Source organism: Rattus norvegicus, chromosome 17 (assembly GCF_021556685.1).
Source record: "Rattus norvegicus strain SHRSP/BbbUtx chromosome 17, alternate assembly SHRSP_T2T, whole genome shotgun sequence".
NCBI classification, from domain to species: Eukaryota; Metazoa; Chordata; class Mammalia; order Rodentia; family Muridae; genus Rattus; species Rattus norvegicus.
This window is the reverse complement of record NC_141550.1, coordinates 92,568,897-92,590,538: the sequence shown is the minus strand read 5'-3', so window position 1 is coordinate 92,590,538 and position 21,642 is coordinate 92,568,897. Positions and strand designations below refer to the sequence as shown.

Sequence of the window (21,642 nt, the reverse complement as noted above, 5' to 3'; positions counted from 1 at the left end):
GGCACAGAGAGTGTGTCCAAATTAACAAAATCAGAAATGAAAAGGGAGACATAACAACAGAATCTGAGGAAATTAAAAGGATCATCAGGTCCTACTAAAAAAAAGCCTATATTCAACAAAATTAAAAATCTGGAGGAAATGAGTAGTTTTCTAGACAAATATCACGTACCAAAGTTAAACCATGAACAGGTAGACCATCTAAATTACCCCATAACTCCTAAAGAAGTAGAACCAGTGATTAATTGTCTGCAAATCAAAAAGAGCCCACCACAAGATGGGTTTAATGCAGAATTCTATCAGACCTTCATAGAAGACCTCATACCAATATTCCCCAAACTATTCCACAAATTAGAAACAGACAAAACACAACAAATGTCTTCTATGAAGCCACAATTACTTATACCACAGAAAGACCCAACAATGAAAGAGAATTATAGACCAAATTCCCTAATGAATATCAACACAAAAATACTCAATAAAATTCTAGCAACCAGATCCAAGAACACATCAAAATGTTCATCCATCACGAGGAAGTAGACTTCATCCCAGGAATAGAGGGATGGTTCAATAAATGGAAATCCAACGACATAATCCACTTTATAAAAATACTCAAAGATAAACACTACATGATTATTTCATTAGATGCTGAGAAAGGAATTGACAAAATTCAACACCCTTGCATAATAAAAGTCCTGAAAAATCAGGAATTCAAGACCCATACCTAAACACAGTGAAAGCAATGTACGGGAAACCACAGCGAACATCAAACTAAATGGAGACAAATGTTAAACAGTCCCACTAAAATCAGGGAATAGACAAAGCTGCGCATTCTCTCGCTATTTAATACTAAATATAGTTTTTGAAGTCTAAGCCAGAATAATCAGACAACAAAAGAATGTCAAAGAGATACAAAGTGGAAAGTAAGAAATCAAAATATCACTATTTGCAGATGATGTCATAGTATACTTAAGGGATGACAAGAGTTCCACCAGAAAACTACTAAGCCTGATAATGAGCAAAGTGGCTGTGTATAAAATTTACTCAAAGATATCAGTAGCCATTTTCTACTCAAAGGTTAAACAGGCTGAGAAAAAAATTAGGGAATGATACCCTTCATATTACTCCCAAATAATACATAATACCATGGTATGACTTTAACCAAGACAGTGAAAGATCTGTATGACAAGAACTTCCAGTCTCTGAAGAAAGAAATTGAAGAAGATGTCAGAAGATGGAAAGACCTATCATGCTCATGGACTGGCAGAATTAATATGGTAAAAATGGCCATTTTGTCAAACGCAATGTACAGATTCAATATACTCTCCAAAATACCAAGTGAATTCTTCATAGAGACAGTATGAGCAATTTGCATATTTGTTTGGAATAACAACAACAACAAACAAAACAAAACCAAACAAACAAACAAAAAGGAACGAAGGTAGTTAAAAGGACTCTCAACAATAAAAGAAAAGACCTTCTGGTGGAATCTCCATCCCTGACTTCAGCAGTATTACACAGCAGTAGTTATGAAAACTGCATGTTAGTTGTACAGAGACAGACAGATAGATCAGTGGAATTTAATTGAAAACCCAAAAATGAACTCACACACCTATGGTCACTTGATCTTTGACAAAGGAGCTAAAGCCATTCAATGGAAAAAAGATAGCATTTTCAAGAAATGGTGCTATTTCAACTTGATGTCAGTATGTAGAAGAATGCAAATAGATTCATTCTTATCACCCTGTACAAAGCTTAAGTCCAAGTGGATCAAGGACCTCCTCATCAAACCAGATACACTCAAACCAATAGAAAAAAAAGTGGGGAAGAGTCTGAAACACATGGGCACTGGGGAAATTTTCCTGACTAGATCACCAATGGCTTATGCTCTAAGGTCAAGAATCTACAAATGGGACCTCATAAAACTACAAAGCTTCTGTAAGGCAAAGGACTTTATCATTAGGACAAAAAGGCAACCAACAGATTGGGAAAAGATCTTTACCAATCCTACAACTGAAAGAGGGCTAATATCCAAAATATACAAAGAATTCAAGAAGTTAGACTCCAGTGAGTCAGAGAACCCATGAAAAAATGGGGTACAGTGTTAAACAAAGAATTCTCAGCTCGGGAATATTGAATGTCGGAAAAGCACCTAAAGAAATGTTCAACATACATCTGTAGTCATCCAGGGAATGCAAATTGAAACAACCGTGAGATTCCACCTCACACCAGTCAGAATGACTAAGAAAAAAAACTCAGGTGACAGCAGATGCTGGCAAGGATGAGGAGAAAGAGGAACACTCCTGCATTGATGGTGGGATTTTAAACTGGTACAACCTCTCTGGAAATCCCTGGGTAGGTTCTTCAGAAAATTGAAAATTGCACTCTCTGAGGTTCCTGCTATATTTCTCTTGGCCATATTCCCAAAAGATGTTCCAACATAAAACAAAAACCCCAAAAGAACAACAATTCCAACCAACCAGACCTCCTAGGGAGTAATCCACTACCCACAGAGTACACATAGACTGACCCATGGCTCTAGCTGCATATGTAGCCAAGCATGGCCTTGTTGGGTACCAATGGGAGGAGAAACCCTTTGTCCTGCCATGTCTGGACCTCCCACTGCAGTGGAATTTCAGGGCAGGGAGACAGGAAAGGTAGATATTTGGGGAGGGGAACAAGCTTATAGAAGAAGGGGGAGGGCAAATGGGATGGGGGATTATGAATATGATATCAGGAAAGAGAATAACATTTGAAATCTAAGTACAATTAAAAAAATAGGAAAGAAAAGAAAAATAAAGAAAAATTATCCAGTAAAAATAAAATAAAATAAAATAAAAAAATATAAAAAGAGCAAACTACAAAAATACAGTTACATACAATCAGCCTTAAGGGAACTAGCTCGGTGTATATGGGTGTTTGCTGGGCAAATATAGACATGAGTTTAAATCTCCATAAAAATCACATCTGACTACATATGTGCCTCTAAACTAAGCCTTGAGAGCAGCAGACAAAATATTGGTGCTGGCATGCCAACCTAGCTTCAAGTTCAGACACCATCTCAAAGGACTAAGCAGGACAATGATAGAGCAGGACACCTGAACTCCTCCTCTAGACTGTGCATGCAAACAAATGCTCACAACCAGGTGTACACACACACACACACACACACACACACACACACACACACACACACGCATAAAATATTCTTTGAAGAGTATTGAAGACAATGTTAACATAACTAAGGTAAAGAGAGAAGCCAAGAAAACACCCGGTGTAGTCTCAGAGTGTCTCCTCAACACATCACATTGCAAAGACATCATGTCTGGATTCAGCCTCCTTTACCAAACTCACTCCAGAGAGCTGCTGCAATCCTCCAGCCACATGAGGATGCAACAAAAGGCACAGCCCACAAGTTAATGTCCTGGCTGACTGGCCTGTGGCATTTTGTTGTAACCCATGAGTCTCATGCAACAACCCCAAAGCCACACTGTCAGGCTCTCTCACTGAAGCTCAGGCTTGCTGGCAGCTCAAGCTGAGACTAGTTTTCTGTTCTTTGATATTCCATGAGTGATACTCTAATTCATGCTCGTCTATAGCACACACAGAGGCTGCATGCAAAACTCCTACGTTAGGTTGACCTCCTGAGCTGTTCAATAAGTTGCAAAATAGTGTTATGACTGAACATCTCACAATCCTCTGAGTTTCCCTCAGATGATGATGTGAGTTTGGTAAGCTCAAACATATGATTTCCTTGTTCTTTTACCAATAAAATGAATTATAGTTATATCAGATGTCTTTATAATATGTACCCCAAACCAAAAGTATACAGAAGAGACAAATACCCACGTTTTACATAAATAACAATGCAGATGCTTCTGAAAAGCCTGACTTTTAAGTAAGGACACCTTTACTATTGGTGACATTTTTTTCAATTTTTGTGTTTATTAACTTGAGTATTTCTTATTTACATTTCGAGTGTTATTCCCTTTCCCAGTTTCCAGGCCAACAATCCCCTAACCCCTCTTCCTCCTCCCCTTCTTTATGGTTGTTCCCCTCCCCATCCTCCCCCCTTTGCCGCCTCCCCCCAACAATCACGTTCACTGTGGGTTCAGTCTTAGCAGGATATTGGTGAATTTTGAAAATGTTTTGAAAAGAAATATTTGAATATAACAAAAGATTCTTAATTTTTGTTTTCTACTATATTTCAAAATCACCATATTACTTTAACTTTTATACTCTATCTTATTAAATATGATTGAATAAATTTTTTCATACTTTGTCCTTTTCATTGGAAGTTTTCTTTGAAGACCTACAAAAATATAATATACTTTCTGATGAATATTAAATTTGTAAAATAAAACAGAAAAATGTTTATTTCTCCTATTCATAAAATTTACCAGATATTAGAAATAAAATAATTTTCTACAAAAGAAATATGCGGTAGACAAGAAGGGGAACATTAATATACAATGAATACCATGACTGCAATCATAAAAAGATTGAAATTAAGACTGGAACACAGCTCAGGTTGACAGAAGGCACTGCTTGTGCACAGGAGTTGAGTTCAGTGGCCAGAAGCCATGCTGTGTGTCTCACAACCAACTCTAACTCCAGATCTACAAACACGTAAAACCTGTGGCTTCCACCACCAACTCTAGTCATGTCTGCATACAACTACAAGCACAGACATGTACATGTTATTTAAAATAATGATGATAATATTAACATTTTTAAAAATAATATATTTTGTTCAAATATTAAAGGCATTAAGACAAGGGAAAATGTCCTTCCTCATTTGTTTGATACAAGCAAATACACTAACATCTCCATTGTCATTTCCAGTAAGAACTTGGAATGAGGTAGACACAAACTGTACCAGGATTTTAAATCCAGAAGTGTTCAAAACACAATACAGAGCTAAGATCACAAAAGGGGTCAAGGGAGCTCCACTGGCCCAAACCTGCTCAGGGAAGACATGAGCAGTTGCTTTAGCCTGGAAATGTTCACTAAATCTTCATTTATGTCTTCACAGTTTTGGTTGGTGTTTGGTTGAGAACTTTTGCTCTATTTATCAAATCTTGGCGAAGAAAATCTTGTTTTGTTTAACAAACCATGTGTGCCTCTGCCTTCGGGGTTGAGGATTCTAAGATGACTATTGATCAGTTATTTTCTCTATCATTTAGAAACTATCAATCCTAGCTTTCTGTCTGGTGAGAAACTGGATGAAGACTCTATGGGAAAAACATGGGAAAGTCTCACCCCTAGGGATGGTAGTCACAGTGCAGTTTGGTCAAAGTATGCCAGGGTCAGTGAGAAGTTAACATTTTGTTCTTATGTGAGTCCAAGAAAATGATCTACTTTTCTCAAGTGCAGATGGGATAGCTTCCACAAACCAACAGTTGTTACAGAATGTTAGGGTCTAAGTGAAAAAATGAACCATGTTATCCATTGACTAATATATGAATGTTTCTGTGTGCCCTTTAGCTTGTGTCATATTAAATGCAAGCTGGAGTAATTTGAGAAAAAACTGAATTGAGTTTAGGTAAGGTCATGGAACCTTTTAATTGATTGATGACATTGGGTATAAGGTCATGGCTCCACATAAGTACGTAACTGTATAATATTACAAACAATAAAGCAAACTAATACACTGTCCATAAACCAGTGTTGGATATCAGTTGTGAATCGCTTATTATAATTCATATGATACCACTCATTATTTTTAAAGTAGAAAGAGGCTTTATTGGGGTTTGGATATCTACTATCAAGAGAGGATCCTGTGCTTGAACATTGGTCTCTGGCATGTGACCCTGTTTTCTGAGGTTGTAGAAAATCTGAAAAACATAACCTAGCAGAAAGAAGTAGGTCATAGGAGATATAGGGACTGCTAACTGGGTGTAACCATCTTCCTCAAGTCTCTACTGCCTCACTGACCTTAATTCTTTCCTGTCTGGAGGACAGAAAATAAAGAAAACAAGTGGACTGTGCCCAACCCTCATTGGTCCATTTCAGCTCTGACCTCAAAAGGAACCATTGTGAGGTCATTTACTTCCTTAGTTACTGAAAACACATCCTGTCTGTACAGGGCATTAGCTGTTGGTTGGTGGCTGGGTTAGTTGGTTGGCTGGTTGGTTGGATGGTTGGTTGGTTGGTTGGTTGGTTGGACAGCAATTGCATTTATTCAGTTAGCCACTGAACTTGGATATTCATGAATTGTTGAATCTGAACACAGTGAGTTTTCCTCTATATTCCTATGTCTCACTTTAGACTTGTTTGTTTTCTGTATTTAAACTAAGTCTCTGTTCCTGTATATTTTTGTTTGAATATTGAATAGGAGAATTTTTCTTTGTTGATTTGATTTATCACCCGATTTTGCATTGTCATATTTTACATGTATTTATTCCATGAACTAATTTTGAACAATAGTTTATGATAACAAAACAGCACGAAAAATCTCCTAATGGCATTTCCAGACATGTACATAAAGAACTTTGACCATATTCCCATGATCACACTTTCCCTGGCTAGTCCCTTTCAGGTTCCTCAGTTTTTCCCTTTTAGTTTGTTCCCTTTCTTTCCAAGTACTGGCCCAATTGTTCAAGTTCTCCTATTCAGAGGACTGGTAGGCTACATTGGGTGGTCTATTAAGAAAAGGCACCAACAGGTCTCTGTGATCTAGCAGGAAGCCTCCCCCTAGCGGGTTAACTTGGGATCTTCCTTGCAGTGCAAACTCATGACCCTATGCAAGCTACAAGGCAATGCTTAGATCCTAATTTTTTGACGATAACTATGAAAGTAGGTAGATGAATAGAATTCAAGGACAGAATAGATATAAGTCTAAGAAGATCCAGTTTTATACTGCCAAGAAGAACTTTCCAAAGTGAGACATATGATACTATGACCCTTCATTTACCTGGGTCATTCTGTTGGCAGCTGTCATTCCATTGAATTGCTATCTTCTATCTTCAGGAGAACAAATGTGACTCTGAAGCTAGTGTGGTACCAGGCACAGGAGGTCGGGCCAATAATGAACTTGAAGCAAAGGAACAAGCATGGGCCTTTGAGTCTTGCTGGCAAAACAGCTTAAAGTACACGTCCAGGAAAAAAAGTGCATAGTGCTGGAATGGTCTGCCCAGCATTCCACTGGACTCACTCAAACAACATTTAGAGAAAGAGAGGGAATTTTATATTGACAATGTGCCTCTCCAAATTTCCAAACCTAGGCTTGAATAAAACTACTTCCACCATTCCTATAGTTTTTATCTGCTAGTGGAATGGGAGTGCAGAACAGAACCTTCATAGTCAAGCAACAAAGAGCCTTTCAGGATCCTTTTTGCTTTCCATGACATTGCTGAGGAAGGAGGGTTGTATTCCCTGGGACATTCAAAAATCTAACATCTGATTAGAGACCTAACAAGTAGGACTTTGAAGCCCATGGCTGGACCATACCTGTACCTCTGTTTCATTGTTTGAAGGTTTAGCTTGTTAGCATTGCTAGGAAATGCTTTGTGTGCAATGTGTACACATGTGGTGTTTCTATATGACTATGAACATTTCAAGAGGGAATGTCCTTCCTTGACCTCTGCTAAACTGCAGTCCATTTCCTTTGGCATCTGTCATGGAGTTGGTTCTTAGTGAGTCCTGTCAGATTCCTCTAATGTGTAAAACTGATGAGTTGTGGTGAGAGGGGATAGCAGCATACATTCAAACACATGCAAATGGCTCACAAAAGCCCTTGCACCTCTGTCATTAATGTCATAATCTCATGTGTAAGCCCAATGGGTCTAAAGTTACTTTCTAGAGCTTTGGGAACATAGATCAAGCAAAAAATACATAGCAGCCACTTCTTTCTTTCATTTCGCATGTTTGTTTTTGTTCCATGAGACAGACGCTCCTGGACCACAGGCTGGAATCATCATTTCTGAGTAGCCAAAGATTACTTGAAGTGATGATCTTCCTCCTCCACTTTAACAAATTTTATAATTAACATGGGATCATCATTATGAGACTATCCTGACTTTAACTTTGTCCTATGTCTGTCAGAGGACCCTGAGGAACTCTCATCACTCTGGGTCCAGGTAGCTTACCCAAGTCTAGATTTTTCTTATCGGACTGTTTTGTGCCAATTCCTACTTCAACTTTCAACCCCAATTCAACAGCAGTAAGATGTGGATACACAGGAAACTGCTACAGGGCACAACATGTCACCTGCACCAAAGATACACTGATCTCATACTTTTTCTTGACCCTCTGGGAATACATACACAGGGCCAGTTAGAATTAGAAAGCAGCCTTGGTACATAATTAATTTGTTGGGTACTTGTCCTTGCCTTGCTAACATCCTGATGCACAAGTAATCAACTTCTGTTGTTTTGAAGGTCAAACAGAAGGCATTTTGTTTGAGAGCAGAAGGACCCAGAGTTCCAGAATAAGGCACCATCTACTACATCAGTTGTTTTTAGGTTCCTGGCTTAGGGGTGTTTACTTGATCATTTGGAACATATCAGCTCACTGTTTCTAGATCTTGAGGTTTGTTCAGAAGTCTCAAGCCTGAGGGCAGGCAATATGGGATTAATGGTGTCATATTCCTCTCAGCCCCCAAAATGGTAGTCTCATGCCCAGGGGTGCAATGAGTAATAGCATTTTGTCACAACAATCAAGGTAGTCAGGACTTACAATCCTATAGCAACCACTTGTTGGAGTTCAAAAAGTAAATAGAATACATTGAATATGGACATGAATTATTACAAACTTATGAAGTCTGGGGTCCATGTGAAAAGCAAGACAATGTCCATCAACTTGCCATTGAATATCAGAATCCATTAAAAACTGGAGTGCCAAAGCTCTGGCGTCCATTGTCATTCTCAGGATTCCTTGTTTGATTATTAATGACAAAAGTGTCCTTGTTAAAGATGGAGTGTTAAGTGTTTGAACATTGTTCCCATTAGGTGGTGTAATTTGGGGTTAATTATGGTCCTTGGGCAGGGGTACAAGTAGGAAGAAATGGGTCACTGGGTAACACTGGGGACAGACTCTTGAGTCAAACCTGCCCTCTAGTGCTCCAATGACCAAGACTAGCCTTCCTGTCCATGGAGACAGAAGCAGAGGAGAAGGAATGGACCGTGCCTAGCCACAGTGTTGACTGCTCTTTGCTCTAACCTCCCAAGGAACCCTGTGACAATGGATAGACACCTGTCTACTTACAGCTCTGATTGAGGCTGCATTCTGTCCTTACAGGTACAGAAGCTGTTGCTTGGCTGGAAAGAAATTAGAGTTTGAAGACACAGAAATTAGACTTGGACATTCAGGAGCTGTTGGACCCTGACATAGTGAGTTTCTCCAACTTTGGACACTTCAACTTGCTCTTTTTGACTTTGGTTTCTGTATTTGCTGGCTTGAGTTATGCATTTACATTTCCATGCTTTTTATTATCTTCTATTTCACATTTTATTAAATTATGTTTGCTATGTTAGAGTATTCTATTTTTTCACTTCATATGTATGACAAATTTGCATCCTCATAAGCCTTGAGTACCATATCCCAGATGTATTCTGTGGAGGTCAGAAGAGGGAGTCAGGTTTTCTGGGTCTGGAGTTACAGGGGTTGTGAGTCTCTCACACCATCCCTAAGATTGATACAATAACATATTCACATAGCATAACTCAGTTGTGTAAGAAAATAAAATCTCTCTATACCTGTCTATAGTTCCACTTCCCCGAAATCTGATTCCTTTGCTAACCTGACAGCTCATACTAATAAAATTATATAGAAAGACTTGTATCACTATTTTAAGTGGTGTATACCACCTGTGAGTGTGCTGTATATGTGTGCTTAGAGTCGAGAGGTGTAGTAACCCCTGGAGCTGGAGTTAGGGTAGCTGTGGGCACCTGTGTTCTGAGAACCATCTACAGGTCCTCTGCCTGAGTAGCCAAATTTGGGAACTCCAGACGCAGATCGCCATCCTGCACAGTATAGGTTTTCGGGGATCTGTTCTCTTTACACCTTCTCTTGAAGCTGATATTCTAGATGCCTCTACTCAAAGAGAATGCTGAGATCAGGAGAGAGGATGGTGAGCTTTTCCAATTTAGTGGCTTTTAGTGTCTAGGATTCTCTCAGTTTGCAGTTGGTCCCTGACAACCGCCTCTATGTCATATTTTGCATCTGCTCCTTTGCAGTAGGTCCTTGTCCTTCCCTTCCCAATATGTAAAGTACATGTCTAGATTGTCTGATGTTTTTCTGAGCTTTTTTTCTCATCTCTTTAATGTAGGAATTTGAGCGTATCAACATGTTCTGGGGCCTGTTTTTAAATGACTGTTTTATTTCTCATTGCAAGTTTGCTTCTAGCCATTTAAAGGAGGGCCTGATCATGGAGCAGGACCCAGAGAGCCGAGACTCTATCGAGAACTTTACCACTGACTATAAGATCATAAGAACCCTGGGAAGGGGACGATTTTCAGTCGTAAAAATGGCCTACCACGTCCCAACCCTCACCTGTGTAGCTATAAAAGTTCTCAAGAACACCGAGAAGTGCTCCTCAGTGATGAGCAGGGAAGTTGACATTCTAAAGTCCCTGGGCCATCCTCATATCATCAAGGTGGTCGAAGTGGTCCAGACAAGAGAGGCCACCCACCTGGTCATGGAGCATGCCTCTCAGGGAGACCTACTGGACCGAATCCGGGAATGTGGATATTTAAAGTCGTGGGAGGCCCGAAGAATGTTTAGACAGATATTAGAGGCAGTACAATTCTGCCATGACAATAATATTGTCCACCGAGACATAAAGGCCAACAACATTTTGATAGACGGAAGGTCGAATGCCAAGCTCTGTGATTTTGGCCTAGCTGCTAAAACACTTCCTGGGCAGAAGCTGATTGATTTCTGTGGCACGCTGCCATACTGTGCGCCAGAATTCTTTGAAGCTGAGGAATATGAGGGCCGCCCATTTGACGTATGGAGTGTAGGTGTCCTCCTCTTCTTCATGGTGACTGGGCACTTGCCTTTCCTAGGCAAGTCATTTGCAGAGGTGAGGAGACAAATCAGTTCAGCCAATTTCAGCATTCCGCCTCACGTTGCCAACGATATTTTCAATGTTATAGTGGAAATGCTGATGATAAATCCCAGCAGGAGGCCCAGCATCCAGCAAATTATGATGCGCCCCATGATCAAAGACAGCCAGGCCTACTCACCACCGACATCCATACAGACGTTCACAGGAACACCAAGCCCTAGCACCATCAAAGCCATGAGAGTCATGAGGCATACACCTGAGAAAAGCACTGAGTCTCTGATAGACCAAAATATCAATGAGGTGCTGGCAACATACTTGATTCAACAGCATAAGCCACTCACGAAAGTCTGCACACACCACCAAGTGGAGTCAGGTCTAGAAGATCTTCACTCCTTCCCTCGTTTTCTTAAGAGAAAGGGACCTCTTCTCTCCTCCTTCACCTTGTCCTCACATTCATCCAATATTCGGGAGAAGGAGGATAGGAAGAATTCCAGGAAGGTTGTCAGAAGGCATGCTGTAGGCTACCAGCAAACAAGGACCAACACCCTCCAGCTCGATCTCCTGGACTATCCTATAGCTGAAGAATTCAGGGATAACAGGCTGCAAATCAGGAAGACATTCTCAGACTCCAAGACTGTGTTGTCTTGTAGTCTAACTGAACATATCCAGTCACCTCGACTTCAATACACCTATTCCACTACAGCAGACCGGAATGTGTCCTCCTTCATACCGCCACATGATTTCTGTGCATCACTGCAGACACCTAAGGGGATAAGCCTTGCAGGCTGCTCTGGAGATACCTGGCAGAGAGAGACACTCGTGGACAAAAACACCTTCATCAAGGAAGAGGCCATGGTTCATGAAGATACCGTCACTAGTGGCCAGCCACAAGTTCCTTGCCCAGCTTCCCGTCGGGGATGGCGTCACCACTGGAAGGGGTTTAAAAAGACAATTAGTAGAAGCCTTCGAAACCTGTGCTGCTGTCTGCCACCACCATCAGAAAATCAAGTCTCCTGCAATAACTTGGCTCTCAGGAAGAGAGGAGAACATTGTGTCACCCACAGAACCAGGTGGGTGCATGTCCTCATTCATTTCATCCATATTCCCTCCTGTCCTTTGTGACAAATGAGGATGGTCCTTGAGGCACACAGAAACTTGACAAACTGTAACTTCAGAAAGATTAAGTCCATAGAAACCCCTGAAGGGTGATCTGATGCTTTGTGAGTCATAAGGGGAATCAGAGACACTGATTAAAGCAGGACGAGAGGGAGGTGGGGGCATGCCCAAATGGGGCAGAGAGTCCTAAGACAACCAGTGGGGTGCTATGACTCTTTATGGAAAGCACAGGAAGTTCTCTGTTTTTCAGACACCAAGAGCCTCTTTTCTGTCTTTTTCTTTTCAAGTCCTGAAGAACAGCAGCCTCAGCTCCCTGGCTTTTAAGCCAGTGGTGGGGGTTGGCCTGGCTGAAATTATACAGTCTCAGAGGAGCCAGGCCAGACGTCCAGGTGCCTGTGTGCTTGCAGGCCCCTTCTCCAGAGGAAGAGCTGTCCACACCACAGCAAGGTCTCTCCAGGTAAAGCCCCAGGCAGGAAGGCCTGCCTTTTCACTGTGTCTTGCTCAGAAGGGAGGGATGAAGTAGAACAGTGCCTAAAAGTGTCAGTGGATCAGTAGCCCTCTGCCCTCTCTTCTAGCAGAGGTAAACATCAGAGATTGATCTGTGGGACTGTACTGTTCTTTGCTTCCTGTTTCTTGCAGAGAACATGGTCTTCATCATGAAGTAGACTTCTCAGAAAAGTCTCCCTAGTCAGCCCATCAGACCTGAGCTAAAATGGGTTCCCAGGTGGAATATGAGACCTCTATGTCTCCTCTGAAGGGAATTCTCCTGTCAAACTTTGACCAGACCCTCACCCATCCCCACTGCCCTGCAAATGATATCACAGTTTATATTGCTTAAGTCCTCACACCCAACTCAGGGTAAAGCTTACAAAACCCATACTGTGGAGTGACTCCCAAGGCAGCTGTGCCCTCGCTCTCACCAGTTCTGCCCTGTAATTACTCACCTCTCTATGTTTGCTCCCTCAAGGCCAACTTTCAAATGTCTAACTGGATTCCTACCTGTGTCACAGCCTCCTCGAAGGAGGAGGGACAGGTGTTATGAGCAGAGTCAAAAGAATAACTTAATGATGGAGAAGCAAACTGGTGTGGCCCTAGCTCATGACAGCTTCCGGCCTCCACTGGAGTATGCATCCCACTGGATAAATATACCCAGGCTGCTTCCATTAACCTGAGAATTTGCACACTGCTTTTTTATGCCCAGTTAAACAGCCTTGCAATTCCTTTGTGAGAGCTTCTGGGAAGCTTTCCCTGTCCCTCCTACTGTTACATTTGTTAAGATATCATCTCCTGTGTTCTTTTTAACTAGACTGTATCAACATCTTCCACAGCATGAGGTGTACAGAATACCATATGACTGACATGGAGGGTCCCTCTGACCCAATGTCTCTCTTAATTTGTTCAAAGGACATCAAGGATCCTGGCATAGTAATCCTGCAGTGATATGTGCTGAGTTTAACAGCATGTCCCTATAGTTCTCCACCATTGTGATCACATACATATTTCTCATGTGCTTTATCCCCTGAGCTACAGGAAATTCTCTTAGGACAGACAACCTTTTCCTCTCTAATTTGAGTGGGAAAGCATATCATATTCCACTCTGGAGCAAGAAGAGCATTATATGAACTCGTGTATCTGAACCCACAATGCACAAGTTTGGGAAAGTTCATTAAAGGGGTTCTTTGCTGGCCTCTAGCACTGAACCAGGTTAGCTACTCAGACAAAACCAAGGAAAACCTCTCACAGACACTGGCCAGCCTAGGTTTTAAGAGTTGGCCTCACACCCTGATGATTCCTTGTCATCCATACCCTGATATTAGAAGCCCTGGAGTCTATATCTCTGTCAGTGTGTCTGTCTTTACTTTTACATAAACTACTTCCATTCAGGTTGGTCTCAATGCATGTTTCTTATACTGGACACCTAGAGAGCCATGTACCCCTCAGGATGGCCTTAAGTGGAAAACACAAAATAGAAACATCAAATATAAAATCCCAATTGATGGAAATAGATTCACAAAATTAAAAACCAACAGATGAAAAACACTAACCACTCCAATAAAAATCCTTAATATATCACTCTTAATTCTAACAGACTCACAGGTGTATGCTAAGGGAACATATTCCATGTACAATAGACAGAAGAAATTGGTTCTTATTTTCTGATATGTTTATGTAAATTAAGCATACTTTCATTTTTTTCTGACATTTGTTTTTTTTTTCCTATTTTGGAATAGTGTTGCTATGCTGGTTTTAGTGTTCACACAGTCAAACCTAAAATTCAGAGAGAATACCACTCGGGATAGAATGAAAGCCCAGGCTACCTTTGTCTTCCTCTTGATCTTGCTGCCTCTGTTCCTCCTTTAGTGTAATGCTATGCTGTGAACATTTCTGTTTTCATCAAGGTCTCTTAAATCCCAACAGGCCACCTTGTAGCTAAAGATTACCTTGAGCACGATCCTCTTCTTCCTGTCTCTAATTCTGCAATGTAGAAGTTTCAGTTCTGAGCCACTCTACCCTGTCAAGTAACACAACTTCAAGGCCAGTATAGGCAAGAGGAAGTACCAGGCTGAGTGCAATCCTGTCAGAAAAAGGACATTCTAAATATTTTTACCTGGCAGATCTGGTCTCTGCATCTGGGGAGATGGATGTTGGGTAAAGTGTCACAGTGCAACAAAAGGACTCTGGAAATCAGACAATGAAGAATCATGGTGTCATCTTAGGCCTTGAGCTTAACAGAGGCAGGTGTGGCAGATTGATGAGCTGAGATTACTGACATATTACTCTGTCTCAATATTGATGTAAAATAGCATTTGATGATTATTCCTGGCCTTCAGGTATGAGGACAAACAGACAGACACCAACACACAAACAGACACACGCACGCACACACGCACACACACACACACAGAGGGACAGACAGACAGAGAGAGACAGAGAGAGAAAGGGAGAGAGAGAGACTTGTAACTCTGAGGTAATGTATGCATCATGCACACATTAACTCTTTATAGATCTATCTAGAGTTTTCCAACTATGGAGTGTCTAAATTTTATAGTCATGTCTGTCTATTTCTTGGCCAGTGAACATAAACCTAAGTCCCGTGGCAAAAAACCTACTAGGGTTTGCTAGTGATGAATATTTTTTTCTTCCTCTTGTTTAACTCCAGTTTTCTTTATGCAGTCCAGACAGCCAAGGACTTTTGATCCTGCTGGACAACGGACTGGACACAATGAGTGGCCTGATGAGTGGACACTTGGACCATTTGGGACTCACCTGGACTAAAATCCATGTATAACTAAAGGGTCTTCAACATCCTGCTCCTTCCGCTAGGAGGGCAGATGAAAGGAAGATGCTCTGAGATATAGATTTCATGGGGCTTTTTTTTTCTGTGTGTTTTCTTTTGAAGATTGTAAGGTTTGTTTTTTTATTCCTCTTATTTGTATATAATTTTGTTCATACATTTGTATTTATTTAATATTTTAATGTTTTAATTGAAACAGTGACATCACCTCCCTCTTTTGTACCTCCTCTCCAAACTCTCCCAGCTATCCTATATCAAACATTTCTCATGCCTTCACTCTTAAGTTGATGGACTCCTTTACGTGATTAAATTTGTTATATATTTTTACATATCTTGTGTATCCACAAATATAAGTATACCTGCAGAGCCCATATTTGTTGCTTGTGTATATATTTGTTCAAGACTGACTACTATGCATTTGACAACATGGTACTTTCTATTTTTACCTTTTGATATTTTCTCTTCCCAATCTTAAAATTCTTTTTCTGGCTAATGGTTTCTTGCCACTTTTATTTAACCTAAATTATTTATTTTCTTCTTTTGCCTCCTTTCTATATTCCCCCCCATCTTTGATTCTACTACAACAAAGACCACTGCCTGTGGGAAAGACTCACTCTTCAAAGAGCCAGAGTTGTGGGTCAATTGAAGACCAGTGGAAAAGTTCCACTGCTAACCTTCAAGCACAATGACCCCTCCCTTCCAGGGAATAGTCAGTTCCCACAGAACTGCCAGCCAAACTGTTAAACAAAGCTACCTGTGATTTCCAACTCACTTCTCCTTCCCCTCTGGGAAAGCAGGAATGGTTCACTGATCACTAGTCAGTAGGAGGTCACTTCGCCCATCAATAATACCCTGCCTATTTACCAACTGTTTGAATTCTGCAGCAATTGTTAGAAAGGTATATAACTCCCTGTCAAAGTCTATTCAGGGTCACCTCCCTTTAAGTGGGAAGGCCTCAATAAGACAGAATGAACTCCTCTTGCTATTGTATAGATGACTTGTCTCCATGAATCTCAATCAAGAGGTCCTGGAATCGGTTCAGTTTGGACCTCACATTGGTGTATTCAACTGGAAACTTGCTTCTTCTGTGGGACCCATGGGAGAGTGGTGAAAGGGAGTAGTGGCAGTTACAGCTATGTACTGAGGTTGACTTCTCTGTGCTCTCTCTATCTAGCTTCATTGTGTTCTGGTTTTGGCTCTTTTCTTGCTTGCAAGCATCAGGAGGGCTCACAGAGGCTAGGTAACAGTACTTTGATCTGGCAAGAGGCCAGCAATGTCAGAGAACTTTGATCCAGTGTAGGGCAGCAAAGTCACCAGAACCTGTGTGCATCTCACTTCTGGCAGGAGCAGATAGCCTGAGTTATCCCATCCATGGCAGAGATGGGTTGGTCCGAGTACTTCGCCGTTGAAAAGGGACACTTGGTCTGTGTGTTAATTGTTCTTTTGTTGCATTCTTGCTTTCATGCTTTGGACTTGGACTGATGAAAATTTTGGACATGGGACCAATTGGTTTCTCATCTTAACCTTATTCTGAGTCATTTTCAAGAATTTAGGACTAAGGACCACTTAATGAAACTTGGAGTGGGCTGCTTTTGATGTTAAATGGCCACCAGGAGAGAGACCTTTTAACTCCCCAAGGTGTCAGCAATAGAGGATAAAATGTTTCAGACATTTTCCCTCCTCCCCAACCCCTACCTTCTAAACACTTCTTCTTCACTAGAAACAACAAAAGCCTACTTCAGCCCAGCACCCAGCTCCTTCATTATTGACAGTATCAGCCTTAGGGCTGGAGAGATGGCACAGAGGTGAAGAGAACTGTGTGCTCTTCCAGAGCTCCTGAGTTTAATGCCCAGCAGACACTTGTTGAATTCTCTTTTTCTTTAGGATTGGTTCAGAGTTTCATGGCTCACAAGGTCACAAGGATTTAACCCCTTTTTCTCTGCTCTTCTGCTCATTGCTGACACAGTGAAAACTAGCATCCAGCATCCCTGACAGGAGAGGCTCCATGTGGGCAAAAGTATCTTTCAACAGAGCTTACAAATGGCTCCTGGCCCCACAAGGAACCCACCCAGATTAGGGCTTCAATTCAATAACAGGTAGGGAGTGTCTCCAGATTTGCCACCAGGCTCTATAAGCATATCTCAATAATAATTTGTCACAGGTTCACATATGATATTAAATGAGAGCAAACAAAATTCTCATATGATAGCCCTGACTTTCATCAATTAAGTTCGTACCAAATGTTAGAGAAAAGTTAAGTTGCAGGGAGATTGTAGAAGAGTGCAGATCACGATAGAAAGAATTAATTAGACCACTTCCAGCCAACAAACCACCTGATCTAGGACAAAAGAAATTCAAAGCTTCAATAAATTTACATTGACACTCATGACTACCCCTACAATTCTGACTGATGATTCAGTAATGCCTACAGGCTTCATTATCAGAGTTTTCCCTGGCTGAGATGTTTTCTACCACCTGTTTTCCTAAACCTTGCAACTCTCCCACCTGACCCTGACTTGGGACTGTCCACTCCATCAATGTGACGAGGTTGTGGCACAGGTGTTCAGTACCTGACCTGACTTGAGGAACACTCCTTTGTCAGAAACAGAACAGACCTGGGTTATGGACAGAAACAGCTTCATCCATGGGGGTCAGAGGAGGGCAGGGGCAGTGGTGACAATACAAATGGAGGTAATCTGGACTCAGTGTCTTCCTCCAAGCACTTCATTTCAAATGGTCAAACTAAGAACATTAAAACAGGCCCTCATCATGGGAAGAGGACTGGTTGTTAACATCTTCAGGGACAGCCAGATAGGCATTTACAACTGCTATGTGCATGGAAACCCTTGCCAAAAGATCCAATGGCTAGAGATAACAGCTGGGCTGATAAGGCTGCTTAGGATGCAACCTTAAAGTAAAGAGTCATCTCTAGATTGGCCACTGTCCTAGCAAAACTGCCCAGAACAGCTGATATATGTAGAAAAAGAAATCAAATGGGCTCATGACGATCGACTAAAGGTAAGGTAACAGTACCCACCTCTTTAACAAGAACTGTTCCAAGAAAGATCCAGAGTCACTGACAAATGACAAACTTGAATGCTTGCCAGCTGACCCAGGTTTAGAGCACTTAATGTAATAGGATCAGATAATGGGGACTGCCTTTGTATTTCAGGTAAGTCAGGGACTTGCTGAGGTCTTGGGGACTAGTTTGAAACTCCACTGTGCATATCATCCCCAGAGTTCAGAAAAGTTAAAAAAGATTAATAAAATTCTAAAAGAGACCTTAATTAAATTAGCCTTGGAGACTGGTGGGGACTGCATGATGCTCCTTCCCTCTGCCCTATATTAGATATAGATGGCCTTCTAGCCCCCATTGTGTCTAGCCTACAGTTGACAGCTATTACAGAACTTAAAAATGATAATTTAATATTTAAGGTCAGAGCTACCCAATAGATTCATGAATATGTTTGCCCTAAATTATGTACCCTCTATGAAGCAGGCCTGGTTCCAAAACCTCACAAGTTAAGATTTCACCAAGATGAGCCTAAACTGAGGTGAAAAGGACATTTCATCATCCTGTTGAACACAGTCACCACCTGGGTGCACTACAACATGCCGGACCTGCTCCTCCACTGAAGGAGACTACCTGGCTCTAGCTGTAGGAAAATAGAGGTTCAAACGCACACCAACCCCCTCAAGTCAAAGTTGACTCAGTCTCAGTCCTCAGTCTATTGTCCCTGCTAACTATATGTCTGTATGGACTGTGTGTCTTAATTTCCCGTTATGAAGGTACTCTAGCTGGACCCTTGCTAAGTTAATATAGTCCAGTTAATGATCTTAAGACAACACTAGGTGTAGCTGCAAATAGGGAGGCAAAATACAAGCTGGAGGACTGTAAGCTTCAAGATGGTAGCTGTGGTAAAAGACAATGGGGGAATGAAAGAGTCATAGTTGGGGTCGATCTAAGGCCAGTGGGAAAGTTTCCCCACAAACCTCCATGCACACAGACCCCTCCCTTCCAAGGAGTAGTTAGTTTCCTGAGCATCTATAAGCCAGACTGTCAGACAAACCCACCTGTAACTCCACAGACCTCTCCTTGACTCCCAACTGTGCCAACTGGAAAGTCCACAATGGTCCACTGATCACGAGTCAGCTTGAATGTCACTTCACCCCATCATTAATACCCTGCCTAGTTACCAATGTTTGAATTCTGTCCCAATAGTTTTCAAGGTATATAACTCCCTATCAGAGACTGCTCAGGGTCATCTCCTTTGACCTGGGAAGACCCAGGCATGCCAGATTAAATTACTCTTGCTACTGCATAGATCACTGTTTCCATGAGTCTCACTGGAGAGACCCTGAAGAGCTTCATTTCGGACCTCACAAGATGAGGTGCATGTATGACCAGGGAACACTACAACACATTACAATGAAGACAATGAAATTCAATATGATGAAAGTGGAGAGTCAAAACTTTTAATACTCTTAAAAATGTGAAGCCCAACAAAATAGTCTCTACATGGACACTCAACATGCACACATCCACACAAATAAGTGCATACATATCTATTGTGGCTATTCCTAGTTGTCAACTTGACTATATCCAGAATGAACTACAATTCAGAATTGAAAGGTTCACCTTTGATACTGATCTTAAGGCTGGGAGATAGAAGTATTTGACGTGTATCTTGGCATGGAGATCTTGGGGCATAGTGCCTATGAATTCCAGGAGACTAAGGCAAGGCAATCTTAGAGTTCAAGGTCATCTGGGACAAAGTAAGTTCCAGACACCTTCTGCTGGAGACCTACATAAGGACTTTGGAATAAGGAAGGTTCTCTCTTCTTAGCCTGCCTGTCTTGTGGGACTAAGACACTGCTATATCCTTGGACACCATTCACAGCTGCTGCTGACCATGGTTGGGGAGTTGGACTACAGACTGTATGTCATCAACAAGTTCCCTTACTATACAGAGACTACCTATAAATTCTGTGAGTCTAGAGAACTCTGAGCAATACATAAGTTGGTACCTGGAATGGTTCTAGAGGAGCAGATGTGTAAATACGAGACTTTTAAGAATGTGGAGTTGGTTTAATAATTCACCAGCTCCTTCAACTACTGAAACCTCCACACATACTCTCTCTTCTGGGGGTCAGAAAATATTGAAGATCTGTGGTTGATACTGTCTTTCAAACTTAAAGAAGCCAATGCCTTTGATTATGTTCATGACTTTGGTGATTAGGTATACAAAATTTTCTACAAGTTGAAGGAAAAACAGAAAATGATTTTGCTGGCTTGATGCTGTTAGTATCTCTGGAAAAATGGATGAAGGAAACGAATGAGGTGTATGATAAAATTAAATGGCTCCAGATGCAAGTAAACAGTGTAAAATTTACTAAGTGTGTCCTTGGAGAGAAGTTTTCTTTAGCAGTCATAGATCTTGAGTTGCAGAACATCAAACTTCAGTCCTCTTTAGTTTGGCTGAATTGGAGTGAAAATTCAAGCTTCAGCAGTTACAGTAAAGACATTAACTGACAAAGAATGGGATCCTATCACTTGAAATGGGGTGTGTGGAAGGACCCTGTTGAAGATGAGAATTTTGAATCTTCAGATTCTCATGGTTTGATCACACCAGTGGAAGTGGTAACCTCACCCTTGAAATAACGCCTTTTTCACATGAGGAATTTAGTCCTACAGAGTCTGATAAACCAGCAGTGACTTTCACTAACGAAAATGTCAGACAGACTTTCTGCCTCGACCTTTCTGCAGGGACAGACTGCTAGCTAGTCTGCTTCCTGGAACATACTATATCTTGAGGCTTAGCAGAGGATCCACTGCACTCTGAACATTAGACGTAATATCCTGAAGTGTATCAGAAGAACTACTGCACTCAGAACATTTGATACCGCATGCTGAGGCATCCCAGGAAATCTGCTACACCCAGGGCATCTGACAACACAATTTGAGACATCCCAGGAGATGTAATGCACACAGGACACCACAGTTGAGGGCATCCCAAGAGGTCCTCTTTATACAGGGCAACTGGGTAATTGACACCACAATCTGGAGGCCTCCCAGGGTCTCTGTGACATGCAGGGCAGTTGCCAAAATCAATAAAAGGCCTCCCTGTCCTGTGGCTGCCCTCAAGGAAAGAGAAACCACAGTCCATTGTCACCCCCCTCCATCTGTGTCCCCAGAACAGCTTCACGCAGGACACAGTTTGAA

General features: G+C 41.4%; 1 protein-coding gene and 1 long non-coding RNA gene across 3 annotated transcripts in view; one reads left to right on the top strand and one right to left on the bottom strand.

Annotated features, from left to right (window-relative positions):
• LOC148000321 (uncharacterized) overlaps nucleotides 1–21,642 on the bottom strand; it is a 76,480-nt gene that overhangs the window by 49,964 nt on the left and 4,874 nt on the right. The gene's annotated exons all lie outside the window — the stretch shown is intronic.
• LOC148000322 (sperm motility kinase X-like) lies at nucleotides 6,076–15,790 on the top strand. 2 transcript variants are annotated; one of them, XM_087591901.1, is made up of 5 exons: nucleotides 6,076–6,231; nucleotides 9,238–9,329; nucleotides 10,334–12,078; nucleotides 12,412–12,581; nucleotides 15,299–15,790. In XM_087591901.1, the coding sequence occupies exons 3-4, from the start codon at nucleotides 10,367–10,369 to the stop codon at nucleotides 12,446–12,448; spliced, it is 1,749 nt and encodes a 582-aa protein (XP_087448027.1). In that variant the 5' UTR covers nucleotides 6,076–6,231; nucleotides 9,238–9,329; nucleotides 10,334–10,366; the 3' UTR covers nucleotides 12,449–12,581; nucleotides 15,299–15,790. The 2 variants fall into 2 exon arrangements, with proteins under 2 accessions (XP_087448027.1, XP_087448026.1); XM_087591900.1 differs by lacking the exons at nucleotides 12,412–12,581; nucleotides 15,299–15,790 and having other exon boundaries at nucleotides 6,174–6,231; nucleotides 10,334–12,205.

Bases quoted from the DNA above. Each gene is read 5' to 3' on its own strand.
- LOC148000322 (XM_087591900.1), top strand. From the start codon at position 10,367: ATGGAGCAGGACCCAGAGAGCCGAGACTCTATCGAGAACTTTACCACT.